The 16,209-nt window shown below is 38.9% G+C and overlaps 1 protein-coding gene across 2 annotated transcripts in view; it reads right to left on the bottom strand.

Moving 5' to 3' along the window:
- fam222ba (family with sequence similarity 222 member Ba) overlaps nucleotides 1-16,209 on the bottom strand; it is a 39,709-nt gene that overhangs the window by 7,433 nt on the left and 16,067 nt on the right. For both annotated transcript variants that reach the window (XM_079480165.1, XM_079480164.1), the window contains exon 2: nucleotides 3,898-4,080. In XM_079480165.1, coding sequence (XP_079336291.1) covers nucleotides 3,898-3,979 — 82 coding nt within the window. In that variant the 5' untranslated portion in view covers nucleotides 3,980-4,080. The remainder of the gene's footprint in view (nucleotides 1-3,897; nucleotides 4,081-16,209) is intronic.

Raw genomic sequence — 16,209 nt, 5'->3', positions numbered from 1 at the left:
CTCACACACTTTAAAATCCTCTCAGCAGATCTGAGTGGGTGTCCGTATATCGTTTATAGGGTTATTCCTCAAGAAGACAAATCTTCCTTGTTTTATTCATCTCTTTGTGTTCCTATAGCTCATCTTGGTAAAATACAGCACTAACAACACCAAGGTCAAAGCTTTGATTCGGGAACACACAGCCCGGTCAAGGCATACCATGAATGCACAGTAAGTTTGCATAAAGTGTCTTCCAAATGCATGAAAGTCATATGTAAATGTATTTGTCTACATTCAAAACCATCCCTTCTTCCAACTTATCCCTCTGAAAGAGACAAAAAGAAAAACTAGATAAAGTATTTTGCCCTAATCTACTTCCATGGCTGGTGTTCCTTCATTCCAAGGTATACTCTGGCTCTTCCTGATCCTGCTCATCTGCTTCCTGTGTCTCCTGAGGGAACGTGTGCTCTTGCCAGATGCGCTTCGGTAACATCTGGACCCCAGTAGGGAACAGATGAATTTGAAGGGGCAGTTAATGACATGCCACGGGAGGTTTAAAACAGCACTTGCATCATCACATTAGTTAATGCCGTGGGCTTTAAACAGATGAGCCTGTGCTTCATCCCAGAACTTTTCAGATGATGGGCACATAATATTTCTATGAGACATTTCCAAATCACATTCTGAGATCAGTAGCAGACATGCTTATGCCATGTTATTATTTTGCATTGTTGGACCTACATTGCAATGTTAATTTCGTTGACGAAAACTTGTCGAAGATGATTCGTCAGTGACATGTTTTCACTGACGAAAACAAGATGATCACGAAAACTGTAATACAAATATACTGTCATTTTCTTCAACTAATAAAAACGAGACAAAAGTTTGACTAAAGTTGGAGTTTGTCTCCACACAGTTTACAAAGCATCTTATTTTCCTTCACAATCGGGGGAAAAACACAAATGCTTTATATGCCAACGTTAACTTATTCGCAAAACTCCAAAATCAAAATTACAAATCTGAAAACGCAATATCGTCTTTGAATGAAAATGAATACACTCTTTATCATTGCATAATTTCCTTATAGTATTGGGAATTCTTCCAGAATATCTTGATTGACATTAGTTTCGTCCAAATAGCAAACATTTCTGCACTCTCTTTTTGTATGGTTGTGTTTTCTGACTTACTTTGTTTCCAGAATTATTGCTGTGTATTTTTAAGATTTTTTTCAGATGTGTTATTCTGATTTTGTTTGATTTATTTCAATTAGCATCATTAGGTTTGCAATTTGGTGTCTGGTTTTGCACTTCAAGACCACAGTATTGGACTTATATATTCAATATTCAAACATTTAAAGTTTGAGTCTAAAGCCGCAGGTGTTGTCCGTCCAGGGCCGCTGCTAGCCATTTTGGTGCCCTAAGCATAATTCCATTATGATGCCCCCCCCCTTAAAGGTGCAAACTTTTCTTCAGTAAACAGAATAGCAAAACAAAAAACTATCAATGTTTAACAGTAAAATCTCAATTCAGATTGCAAGCTGCACCGAAATTAAAGTTACTCGCCCCGCTCGACACAGGCTTCGAACCGACGTCGGTCCGAATGGGAGACGAGCGCTCTAACGAGGAGGCTAAAGCACATTTCCTGAATTTAATTTGATTAAACATGGACTTACCTGCAAGTGATGCACGGGCATCATCTCGCAGTTTCTTCTTCTTTTTTTCTCTGATCCTGACTCCTGCTGTCTTTTCGGGGCCATTTCCAAATAAGTTGCCTAGGCTACCGTCTATCAAACTGCGTCAGGCGCACGCGCGATCAACAGACATTGCCGCGCGGACCGTACATGGGCGGGTGGTGGTGTGGATGGGGTGATATGGGATTGTTCGGCCGTTTTTTTTTACATATACATGGCTAAAATATGCCTGCCTAATTATTTTTCTATAGCCTAATGAAATAATATTAGATTAAAATTCATCAGGCTATTTTTGGTGCCCCCTCAGCACTTGGTGCCCTACGCACAGTGCGTGATGCGTGTGGTGGGAGCGGCGGCGCTGAGTCCCTCCGTCCACATGCCGTCCCATGACGCAATTTACGTCTGCATACCCTGTCCGCGCGCAGGAAGCTGTGCGGACGCATTTGTGCGAGAGACGTACATGGACGTGGAAAATCAAGCATACCCTCAGATTAAAGGCAAATGTTTTGGCTTTGTGTATAGCACTGTTGCCTTACGGCAAGAAGGTTCCTGTTTCTCTGCTGAACCCAGAGCCCATTCTTTCTGATTTCTGTATGTTCTTTCTGTGTCAGCGTTGGACCATGTTCCCCCGAATACTCTGGTCTTCTCCGCAGTCTAAAGAAATGCAGATTAGATTAATTGGAGCCACTAAATTTCCCTTATGAGTGTGTTGTGAATTCTAAACATCTATCCAAAGAATATACAACCCGAGATGCTTGGACTGGCTCCAGTCCTTCTGCGACCTTACAGAGAACAAGCGTTTGTTATTTTTGTTTACTTTTGCTTGACAAGCAATTCTGGCACCACATTGGGCCACCACTTGTTCAAAATATGTCTGATATAAAATCTAAGTGCTTGAAGCGAAATGGAAGTCAAGGGCATGACTCCAGTGTATTCTGCTTTGTATGCGAATCTCTCAAACCAAGGCGTGAGCAGAGATATGGGACCAGTTTCTCACTCCAACCAGTTCTCTCGCAGCACCTTCTGTAGTTAGTAATATGCCTCTGTCACTTTTCATATCCAACAGTTAGGAATCAGACTCTGGTCTATCTGTGATTTCGGTTCTCTCCTGCAGTAAAAGACGTGTCTGCAGTCTCTCAGTAATTGCTGCCTGATGAGGGTCTTCCTGAGGCGATAGGAGACTCATCACTCTCCAGGCCATCGGCACTCCCCCGGCCGTGCGTCTCCATGGCATAATTTGTCATCCTGATGGAGAGCTAATCTGACAGGATGTCTGACCACTGATGGAAAAGGCAAGATTCTCTGTCTGCATGTATCCTTTTTTTCCTGCACTGACTCAGTTTTTTTGTTTGTCTGACTCTCAATTTCTCATAGTCTCTGTATGCCACTTATCAGCCTCAATCTATCTGTGTGCGAGCGCTGAGGTTCAGCAGGTGTCCGCCCCTTGTAAACCGCCCAGATAAAAATCCAGGGGTTTGACAATCTGTTACTGGAAAAATGTTTTTGCGTACAAATGACTGCGCTCTCTCCCTCCGTGTCTCAATGTCTCTCTCTTTCTCTCTCTCTCTGTTATAACCAATCGTCAGTCATTTATCGCCTTTTACAGATCTCTGTTTTCATCTTGTCATTTATTAAAAGCACTTAAATGTCACGGTTGACAATGGGTGTTTGAATTTGCTGTATTAAAACCGACACACCCCATACACACATAGAACATGACAGAATACTTTTATGTGGTTCACTTCAGACTACTGTGAGTCAGGAAAACGGGTGCATTAGGGTGGTTCAATCCAAATAACCATTGTGTTCAATGCATTCACTCTCATTTTAAGCCTGTGTGGGTTTGTTTCCTTCTGTAGACCTCAAAACTTGTTAGGGAGGATGTTCATGGTGCTCTTTTCAATTATGATAAAACAGCTAAGAGACCAGAAGATGTTAAGCAAGCCAAAATGTCATAAATGTAGTCAGTGACACATCTTTTTCATGTCATATTATTGCAAATATATGCAAATACGGATGACAATTTACAGCTATGGCACAAGAAGATTATCTGCGATATGAATAATTACCTACAGTAAATTTCATTATTCTCGTCCACAAAAAGTTATTGCATGAGCCATATCAATGAAATTTTCCCTTGTAGTGTTCTGAAGAATAGAAAATCTTAAAGGTTTAAAATTACATTTTGAATTACTCGCTGAAAAATGTATTTTTATGTTTGTACTTACATTTCTGAAGTCCAGTGTTCATCTGCGAGTGGGGTTGGAGCTGAAGGGAGAGATCACCTGGCCCTGGCAGACAGGCCAGCATCTCACACACGCACTCTCACGCACACACACACACACTCACGCACACACACACACATGCACACACGCTCCTAGAGCAACATGGGCCATACACTCCTCCTTACACTACAAAGGAAAAGAAAAAAATAGAAATTAGACCTTACCTTAGTCCTCAGAACTAAATGCAACTAAATCAGGTGTGAACATTTTTCTCATCCATCTGCTTTGTGTTCCCACAGTAAAGTGTTATTAATCCAAAAGTTTTAGTTTCACTATTGATGTTTACATTTATTTATGTTAAACATCAGTTTTGTTTAGATTAGCTGTTGGTTTTTGCTGCAATAGTGCATCGTGCCTGGTTAGGAGTAGTAGTTTTCATAAAAAAGTGTGTGTAAAAACAGCGTCAAGAATTGCATTAAAAATGAGTGATGGAAATGACAAAAAACAATTGTTGCTTGCTTGAGTTGCTTTTTGACTACGAAAAAGGAGTTCATGCAAATTATGGGAGATGGAACAACATTTGTGGAAAAAACTCTGACATAGATCCACGTGACTAAGTTGCTGTTTCACTGTTTATTACAAGGTCACCAATACCACCATCATCCGCTCAAAAAAACGATTTTGCAGTTGTTCTTTTTTGCACATTTTGAGAAGATTCTCTTCATGGTTGGTTGGAAACCGAGCTAGTGTTAGTGTTTAGTTTACAATTTACACTTGTAAAATGAATATAATCTATCATGATAAACCCAGAAGAGGACACAATCCAATATACAACATTAGAGACTGAGATAAACGATACAATGGACATAATACAATTCATACAAAGAAACAATAAAATAATATAAATACAATCACGCACATATATATATATATATATATATAGCAAGAATCATATATATCAAATGTAACAGATAAAAACACATATTCTTCTGAAATCTGTTGTTTTCATCCAGTTCAAGTAACACACCTGGGCTGTGTGCTTTCAATGGTTAAGCAAAACGAATTGACTCTGAATTTCTTGCCTCATTGTGTTTAATCACTATTTGTATGCTTTTCAAAAGCACTATCCACTACCCGCTATCCAAAAACAGACCAATTTCTCTCACTTACCCCGTAGAAGAAAATCTGGCATATTTTCTAAACAAATCAATTAAAATGTCGCCTCTGCTACAAACAAGTTTGACCATTTTTGCTGTATATTACAAGCTTACTGTAAGAAGAGCTGCAAATGTGACTCCATCACATTTTGGATCCTTTCCTAACATAACAGGAGCAACAAGATATTTACCATCTGTCACTCTGACACACATTTTCACTGAACTCATTAAAACTCAACCAGTCTTTTAATCAAGCGTGTCATCCAAACCTTATCTCAAATGTGCGTTTTACTCGATTTCACACATATATGAGACTCTTTCTTACGGCAGACCCAATTAAAAGAGACCCAGCAATAATAGGGCTGCAAGACATGGATTTATGTTATTTGAAATATCCTTTAACCTACCACATAATATACAACAGCTCTGTCTTCTGTCACCAGAGATCAGCGCATGTACCTTTTCATTCCAAACCACTCCTACAGCAGCAGTCATAACACACTTAATATAAACTTCAAGCGAACAGCAAACATACCAGTCAGAGTGTTCCCACCGTGCCGCAGGCATTTTGACTCTTCCCTCCCCACCTCCGCATAACCCGCCAGCTCTCTCAGATGGGTGCTGTGATCTAAGGTGACCTTTGCAAAATTCCTTTTCATTTTAATATATTTGAGTTTAGCCGGGGGATAATCAGATCACAGACAACATTCCCCAATCCTAACCCATCAGTTATTAATCACAGTAAATGTGTGTGAAAAACGTGATCCATAATTCAAACTACCTCACCTGCTTATAACGTGAGAACCATAAACAGTAATGTATACATTTTATCCATGTACTTCAGCAGTTGTTTACAAAGTTACCGCTGCTGTTTTTCTGGTTGCGAGTGTCAATCTTGACCTCTTTGTGCGAGTTTGCATGTGTCAAGAGTGTATGTGAGCAAATCCACAAACACAAACCGTGAGGAATGAGTTTCATTGTGCAAAGTTTGGCGACCCGGGTCATTCCACCCTCTCATACACAAACAGCACAAGCAGCAACAGCGGTGCATAATGGCTGGTCATTTGTGGAGAACAACAGCGTGTTTAACTCGCCTTCAACATAGCGCGAATTACACCCTCTCGCTGCACATGGACGCGACACAAAACTGCTGTATTAAAACATGCATAAGTAGACAAACAGTTCAGACAAGAGGCAATTATCCACCGAACAACCTTGGCAGGGCAGAACATGACCACCAGTATAGTGAAAGGTCATGACGGCAGCTCATTAAAAACCTGCCAGTGCGCTAACAAAGCAGCAAAGCATGATAAAACATTCTCTTGCTTTATCAGATAGACCTGAGGTTAGGGGTGGTGGAGACCTTATATGTGCATTTTCAACCCCCAGCTTTCTTACTCTCTTACTTTCCACGAATGATGGCCATTCTCACAGTTCTTTATCCAGACACTTTGATTTTTCCATATTTCTGACAAAGATTGTTCGACGATAAGCGTGCCGAGTCTCTAACTAGTTTTTGTAGAGGTTATGTTGCAAACTATTAATTTTACAAATGAGTTCAACTGCCAGTGAAGCATAAAAACCATGTGAGCTTGCTGACTGCCCCCATATAGACAGCAATGTTCATTTAAAAAGCAGAAGTTTAGTAAAGACATTGTTCAAATAGTACATAGTGTAGCATACGTGTGGTGCAGATGTACCCTGCATCAGCACCACACACATGCATCACATGCTCTCGTGGATGCGCGTTATCGGAGATAAGAAAGTTGTTGAATAAAGTCATTATTTTTGTTTTATTGCACACAAAAACTTTTTCAGTCACTTCGTAAAATTCGCCAAGGGATGCAAGTCAAGTATGATAATCTTTCCCTCATCATCAAACATGCGTCAAGTTCACTTCAAAGGGATGCAAAATATAAAATCTACATTAAAACAATATTGGCTCAAACTATCAGCGTCTAACATTCGTGTGCTCCTGCCATGTTATTAAGCTTACAAAGCTTGTTTGATCAAAAGGTTACATCACCGGAGCTTACAAAGGTTGAATCACTGGAGTCACATGGACTATTTTAACAATGTCTTTCTTTACTAACTTTCTGCGCCTTGTTTCAGTGGAAAGACTTGAGACTAATTCATGACAGAATTTTCATTCTTGGCTGAATTATCACTTTAAAGGGACAGTCCACCCAAAAATGAAAATTCTGTCATCATTTACTCGGCCTCATTATTCCAAACGTGTATATATATATATATATATATATATAACAGTTTCTTTATTCAGATGGACACAGAGAAAGATATTTGGAAGAATGTCAGTAACAAAACATATCTTGTCCCCCATTGACTGCCATAGTAGGTAAAATAAATACTATGGGAGTCAATGGGGGATGAGATTTGTTTGGTTACTGACATTTTTCCTGTTACAGGTTTGGAACAACTTGAGGATGAGTAAATGAGTACAAACTTTTTTTCATTTTTGGGTGAACTACCCCTTTAAGTGTGCTCCAACTTTCCATTAAAAACTTGGCAATACATTTTTATCAACAAAGAGTTCTAAACATTGCTGCAATTACAGACACGCCAATGATATTTATGTATTTACTTCCAACATAAAATATTAGATTTTCTTGACTAAATTGTGCTAATATAAATGTGAACAAGGTCAAATTATCAAGCTGGCCGAAACTTATAAACAAATCAGTCATGTTTCCAAGGAAAACAGGCTATAAACTTTATAGCTGACATGATGGAGATTTATTATGGTTATCCAAGTCCCACGTATATTACACATTAAAATCACCCCTGCTATAATAAAGCTACCTCAAAAGCAGCTAGAAAGAAAGAGAGGAAGAGAGAAAGTGAGTTTGGATTTGAAACCGCTGAGGATGTTTGGGTCAAACCACATCTGACAAAAGACTCTTTTCTCCTCTGCGTTTTTATCTTTCTTTGTGTGCATGGGAGGAGAGAGGGAGGGAGTATGCGAGAGAAGAAAGGACAGAGGGAGGAAAGTGGAGATGGAAGTGAGCTATTTAGAAAATGACTAGGGTAAGCTGTAATCAGGCGCTGGTGGGTCTGTTCTTTGGAGCTTAGACAATCTGCCTGTGCTGGCCCTTACGCACAGGACAAACACAGGCTAATTACACTAAAATATACACACGCAATAGAGGAAAAGACAAAACCAATGTAGGCTTACGTGGAGATTTTGCCAGCAACACAAAAAGCTATTGAGTGAAATGACTTTTCAGGAGATGAGTGGAGAGATTGTGATTATCATTTATGAGGGACTATAGAAGACTGAGTGGGTGTTGGGAGGGGAGGTGATGATTTCTTTCTTTTGCCAAATGAGACAAGCTTATCCTTGAATCCAAGAGTGGAGAGAGAAAGACGCTGGTTGTAAATAAACGCTCACACCGGTGCATTTGTTCATTCAGAGCATCAATTTATAGCTCCAAGCCTGAATACATTTTGCTGTAGTTGCACGATGAGGATGCGCGGGCATGTCGCTGACAGCGCGCTAGTGATGACTTAAGCACATCCTGAAGCATTATGTTCTGGCAGGCTTTTTTAAATCTTTGCTTCAGCCACACAGACCTCGTCATCCTGTCAGTGTTTTGTTATTCTAACAGACACAGTGTGATCTGAAAGAGCGTGTGAGAATGTGTGTGACACACTGCAAGAAAAATTCGCTTCTATTAAGTTATCAGTGTGAGAAAATGAAGCAACAGAAATGCCAATAGGCTGTGTGTGATTGTGAGTGAAAAAAACATGACACAGACAGGACAAAGTACTGAAAAACCACAGCACGGAATCTGACAAAGACATTACATGAATAAGGTTGGAATTATGTCGGACAGATGAAACGGACAAAAGTGAATGAAACACTGAACAAACAAATGAACATAAATGCAACTACAAGTATGAAATTGTGAAAGAGAAGAGATAGAAGATGAACGCATGTTTTGATAAAATGTATACATTACACATGAAACCACTATGGATAAAAGCGTCTGCCAAAGGCAAATCATCACTATCACACTGAATTTCTTTTTGTTTTTCAAATTAAACACTGTATTGTCAAGCTATTTTAAGACATTTTATTCGTTAACCATTTGATAACTCGCAAACATGAAGGGTGCACCATGGTCATGATCTAAAAAAATATATAAAACATGAAAAACTGAGATATAAGGTTTCTGCCCAACAGCAACGGAATGTAAATGGAGACATGAACAAGTAAAACCCATCATTAAACAAAGAAATACATAGGGAGAACTTAAGCAAACAAAAACAAGCTTAATGTAACACAGGTACTAAAACCATCAAATGTATTGCTTCAACATCTTTCATTCACTCATTTACAAGTAGTCCATCTCCTCCTTTGATAATATCTCCCTTACCGCAGACACTTCACTACGGCATCTCGAAAGAGGGTCAAAGCGAATGACATCTGGTGGCTGTATTAAGTTGTATGTGTGTGAATGTCCCTCTCAGAGACAGACTGTGTGAGAGCCTCTGACATTTCTACTGATGGTGGTTCAGCCGCAGAACATACGGTGCGAGTACAGAGAAAGCGAGAGTGCGAACAAACGTGTCGAAAGATCAGCCCAGTGAATATGAGTAAGCGTGAGAGTGCTTTAATGCATGAAAGAGAGACTGAGAGAGCGACTATCGAAGCTTCAAGGAATGTGTATGTGTTTCTAAATCATCAATATAAATCCTGAATAATTATTTTGTGATGTATGAGGCAAACAGCTCATCATATACAGGGTGGATGTGTGTGTTTACCACATAATATGAGGTGAGGTGTGAACCATGGCATACTGTGACCAAATCAAAAGGTGTGTAATTCAGGGGGTCCAGGGGGTCACAGATTTTGTGGCATTTTATAAAATATAGAATTTTATAAAATCTTATGCAATGAAACATAACAAAAACAGGACCACCGTGCAAAATAATTGATGTTCCAGCATTGTATAACTGAATATGTTTTTTGTTTAATTTAAATTCTAAGTGAAAGATTACACGTCTTTATTTTGGGGGGGCCACAAAGCGATGCACCCCACACAAAGGGACCCTTACTACGAAAACGTTTGAGAACCCCTGAACGAACAATTAGATTCACTCCAAAAATTGAGGAGATCACGAATGCATTTTCATAAAATCTAATCAACTAACAATTTGTTGCTAATGAGGGATTTAACATTTCCCAGAGATATTTTCTCAAGTATTTTCTCTTCTTGTGTTGTGGTGCAAATCTGTTGAAATATATCATGATTTGTCTTTGGTGTGTTATAAGTTGCCCATGCATGTATTAGACAAGTAATATTGCCAAAAGTAAGTGTCGGGACAAAAGATGTATTTTATCTAGAAGCGAATGCTCACCCAGACCTGCCTGAAACGCCTCTTGTAACCACAACCCGGCAAATCTACGTCAGTTCTTAACACGATTTGACTAAGACCGCCCAAATGTAAACGCAAGTAAGGTGGGCAGTCTTGTAAATCTCATTGTACCGTCGCAGGCGCAGCCATGTCGCGGAGATGATGTGTGTTTCGTTGTGAAAAAAAATCCTCATTGTTTGACCCGCCAGAAGACGATACAACAAAAAACTAAAGGTTACACTTCATTTTCAACACTGTTCCAGAGAAGTCCAATCGATAACACTTTACAATAACAGTACATAAATGATCGTGTACTAATGTTCAAACTATGAGTTACTTTATTATGAACTAATGATTATTTAAGGCATGTACTGATCAAGAATTAACCTTAACTACAACATCAGTCCCACAAATTCATGTGTGAATAATGGCTACCTTAACTACATGATAGTACATGTTTGTTTATTCATGTATTAATTAACACTGGGCTAAGTTAAATGTAACACACACATCCACCCTGTATATGATGAGCTGTTTGCCTCATACATCACAATGTAAAAAACTACATACAAGACTACATGAACCGCTCTGCACAAGCGCAAAAATATATAAAACGTCCAGGAGTTTCTGGAAGCATCTAATACACTATTACACTGTCAAGCGTGAGGTAGAGTTTCTCACTGGATACTGGAAAGATAAGGAACCAGAAGTGAATCATTTTTTGAACACCCTGAAGGTTTGATCATTTTTTACCTCAGTATGATGACAAGCCCAGCTGATGTAAGACTACCGGGGAGTGTGACAGAATCCTCACACACATTCTTCATACAGAAAATGTGTTTATGTCCTGCATGCGACAGAACCTTAAAGCAGAAGATGTTACATAGTACCCAACTGCACCCAATAGACCTATTTCACAGCGTGACGTGTACAAACCGGAAGAAGGGTAAACGCTTGTCCAGTCGAAGCTCCGTTCACTTCACAGAACAGTTGTGGAGACTAGAAGCAGTTATGCATGTAGGGCTCTCTTTATGACGATTTGTCTAACATATATCAGACTTTGATAATAAATAAATTGCTCGAAAAACTAAATCTTTGTAATGTTTTTTTCCCCTATTTTTAAATCTCCCAGTAAACCCTGAACAAATCTGAAAACATATGCTACAGAATGCTAGCAGAACATGGTAACATACTAACTCAGTTCACAAACATACAGCACAAGTCATGTAGTCCAATTTAAAACTGCTTTTGTTGTAACCCTTAAGAACCTGAAGCAAGATTTCACACATTTAGTGTCAGATTCTAACACAATGTGCCAAAATCATGTGCAAGGTATCATTTTTTTCAGGAAACTAATGTCTTGAAATAAATTAAGGTTGTTGACCATTATTGTGTGTTGTGCGTTTGTAAATATAATTGAAATAGACAAAAATAAAAAATGAAATAATTTTTCCCGCTTTTTATTTAGAAATTCTCACAAAACGAAACGATCTAGAACTTCAGACTTGACAAATTTAGTCATTTAAAAAAAAGTATTTTAAGTGTCACTCATGTACATAGTTTTCATTCATGAGCCTTTTTTACCCCAGTTCTCCGGGTGTATGTTTTAGCACTATTCACTCAAATGTGAATAGTGGTGTCTGAAGCAGTTCCTGTCTTATTGCAAGCACAGGCCCACATCACACACGTTTCATTGTCAAAAATCATCCCAACCGTCTCTTCTGTTGTGTATCTCCTCTTTGCCATGTTTTGTTTGCTAATTTTATTAGAGCGCTCCACAAATAAGCATCTCCGTAACTACCTGTTCGTATTCGCCCCTGCCGCTCTCCACAAAACCAGCAGCGATTTGGTGACAAAATGCAAGGCATTAACGTAATATAGCATATATGTTCAAAAAGCACAGTTTGCCTCCTTTTAGGAGCGATTGGATTTTTTGATAGCACAAATAGTTGCAGAGTAATGGTAAAATGAATACTGCTTGGTAGAATGTGTTGGCGACGACACGTCCGGTTTATAAGGGTTAATAAATCACACTTATTCAGAGTTGTTCTGAATCCTGCTGATAAATCCTTCTGTCAAACAGTTATAGCCCTATAGCTAACAATAGAAACCCAGACTAAATTACTGAATGTGCTTACTGAAGTGTTTACAGTCATGTCAGAATTTTTTTTATTTACACCATTTTCGTCCTCCCACTTAAAAACACATTCTCTAGCGAACACTGCTGTGCTGTATAACATGAGAAGAGCTCACAAACCGTGGTGTAGAAATGAAGACAGAGCGAGACAATGTCATTTATGAACAGATTCATCCGTTTGCCTGGGCCGTCTGCTGCTCATCTGAAATTGGACACCCTGGTGATAAATTGCAGCAAAAAGGAAAAATGAAGGGAAAAATAGGAATGATTTTTGAAAGGACATGGGGAAATGCTGCCTGGGGTGGGAGGCTCTATCTCGCTCTCTCTCACTGGGATTGAAACAGCTGCTGTCTCATCCCAAAGTGCACTAGAACACTGATTCCACACTAGGAATTGGAAAGAATTTGACGTTGCTATGCGAAACCTGAAACAGAAATAAAAAATTGATTCAATTATCCTAGAGCGGCGTGATTCTTAATCATCCTTTAACACGAGTAAGACACCTTACAGCCATATATACGGCCAGCATCCTCCACCTAATTCCTCATCCATCATAAGGCACCAGAAAGCTGATCTCAGATCATGTGGGCAACCCAATTCCTCCAGCACCTCTAAAATGCACCATCCACACAAACGCTCTCTGGTTTGAGCCGGTTATTGAGGGTCTCACAGTCATGTGATTCTGGGAGCAGGATGAGCTTTGTGGAAACAGCTCTGAGAGCAAAAGCAAAGTTACATGAACTGAAGAAATTTAACATACAAGCATCAGGCGGAGATGCAAAAACCACAAAGAACTAGAGTTCTTAGATGCTGAGGCTAATAGGAATATGAAATCCTGACTTGAAATAAAAACAATTCTCACTCTTAAAAACAAACAAAGGAATATGATCCCAAAGACCTTAAAAAAGCTGAAATGTTGTTTTATTTTTCATATTAGGGTGCTGGGGGGAATGACGTTCTCATTCTAGAGAGCCCCTTATAGAGATCCTCAGAGACGATGTATGTTTGTAGGAAGTTAGCGCTGCGCTGGTTCCCTCGACCGAGAGCCAATGCATTTTACAGAGAGACTTCAGAAGATTGCAAAAATTAAATCTTCACAATTTGTACACGTTTTGTCTATCAAGATAATCTTTACAGTTTAACACAGCATTTGCTATTTTTGAAGCCTAAATAAAACCAGCAGAAGTAAAAAGATGCACGGTGACGTGTTTTATCTAAAGGGTGTGTTTTATCTAATAGATTAAAACGTTTTGTTAACCACAGACCTTTATTTTTACCAAAACCCATAAAAAAACCCCATAGACTTTAGGGATGATGGAACCGGAAGTGCTAAAATGCTAAATCACTCCTGGGGTTTACATAAAAAACTACATACAAGGACAAAAATCTGCACAGTTCATGTTGAGTATCCGAAAAGTAAGCTTTGTTTAACAAAGACTGTAAATTTGAAATGAATATCATGCACTTAAAGTTGACCTTTTTAACATGTAGGAGAACCCATAAAATAAACAAACTTAAGGTATCATGTTTGTTCATCATGTTTTGTATAGTGAAAAAGAGAGATGCAACTCTTATAAAGAGGAGAATAAACGTCAAGGCTCTCTGATCTACTACTCTTCACTTTGTTCCACATACACACAGTTCTCTGACAGATGCAGCGCACCACAATCATTTGCTGGTGTCCGGTGGACCTCGCTTTAAAGGGGAGATGGTCAAACAGACAGCTTGGCTTTGTGACCGCAAACATTTCACAAGGGCATGTGGCCATGGGAACAGACACATCAAACACGAGCAAATCAGCACAACTGAACTTTCCAGATTCCTGGTAATAGATCTTGTTATGAAACTTGCTCACTGAGAATCTGCTTTAGCTCTGGATTCTGATTAAACTGTCAGGCAATCTTACAACATACGTGTGCACACGCACACATGCTGGCAGGAGATTGTGACATACTGGATGTATATGGATCAGGGTTCCCATATCTTATCAACAATACATTTCCGTGACATGGATTCAGTTTTTTTCTTCTATTCAGACTGCAGGAACAATTTCACGCCAATTAATTATTTAAGAGCTTCGAATTACATTGAATAATTATTTGATTTCCTTGCTTTCCTTAAGGTTTCATGGTTTTATTTTCCCGTTCTGGGTCTGAAAAATGACTTCAAAATTCCCAGATATCCGACCGTGAGAATCCTTCTTAACATGGCTGTAGACAGGGTTTGATAATGAGTTAGGTCGGAGGAATTTCCTTCAATAAATATCATGAAAAGTGAAGTTAACAAATGATACATTTATGGGAAATTATTTGACTTAAATTGACAATTGCATTCTGCGAGATCATGTGTTGAGCTTCACATTTTATTTCTCAATATACCTCATAGCTGGCTACGGCCATGCTTAGCAGTATGAAGCATTGAATTAAACAAGTGAACAATAATACAAAGTTGCTGCTTTATATGTGTGTGGGTATTCTATAGTCTTCACCAGCATTTATGCTTGTGTTTGACAGGTATCAAAGCGTTCCCTTCCCATATGCCCGTCATCAGTACATCGCCTCATCATGACAAACACAAATTTTGTTCCCATCTCGCCGACCTACACAGCAATTGTGCATTCAAATGTGTTTCCGAGAGCTGCTTAGGCCTGCAGCAGATTTCCAAGTTCAGATCGCTCGCTCTCATTCTCAATAAGCCCTCTAACATCCGTCACTACAGATACGGCACTGTTGACACAAAGGATGTGGAAAGACAGAGGCCACTGCAAATTCCCAAAGTAACAAAGACTATGAAGCACATCTGACAGCCCTGATAAGCTTTTAACAGGCTGGTGAAAAGTGACCGAGTCATTTGAGTGGTGTCAGAGGGGCGAATGATTTCTAATCTTTTCGAGAGAACAGCTTGTGCAAGCTTTAGCGCTGACTCACATGAAACTGGGCACTGATGCATAAGCGGTAATGTTGCTAACAATGTGCGAGCGAGTGAGAAATGAGTCTTTTGGCCGCTCCGATTGACTTGATCAGCACCCTGGTGCTCATCTGCAGTTCACGGCAGGGATAAATATCTGCTCTTTACTTTACTTTAGGGATGTTGGGTACCAAGAAGATGATACTCTAATATTGGAGTACAGGTGGCTCAATTTTGTACGCTGTAATAAAATAGATGAATTTTATTGAAATGTACGGTTTTATTTTAAAGAATGATACATATTGCGGTAAGTATTTCATATTACAATAAATAGATCGAAAATGTACAAGTTGGGTAAATTTGTTTTTATAAAATATGACTACGATGTTTTTTTTAACAGTGTACTCTGAAATAACCTTAATTCAGATATACATCATGTTTAAAGGCCTGTCAAACGAATAAAGAATAAACGTTTGCGCTTACATAATGTATTGCATGTATGTATTGTGTACTGTGCATATGAATGTATTCATATTTAGGAAAGTTTTGCATGTATTCATATTTAACAATCACTTAAATTTAATTATATATAAATGTTTAATCATTTGCATAGTATTTTTAAATATATGCATGTATGTGTATGTTTATAAACGCAAAATTAATATGCAAATATGCACAGAAGCCATATATTATGTAAACACAAACTTCTGGACGCGATAAATCATTTGTGAGCCC

Source organism: Barbatula barbatula, assembly GCF_947034865.1.
Source record: "Barbatula barbatula genome assembly, chromosome: 2".
In the NCBI taxonomy this organism is placed as follows: Eukaryota; Metazoa; Chordata; class Actinopteri; order Cypriniformes; family Nemacheilidae; genus Barbatula; species Barbatula barbatula.
Note: the sequence above shows the minus strand (reverse complement) of the source record. Positions and strands in the feature narration are given on the sequence as shown.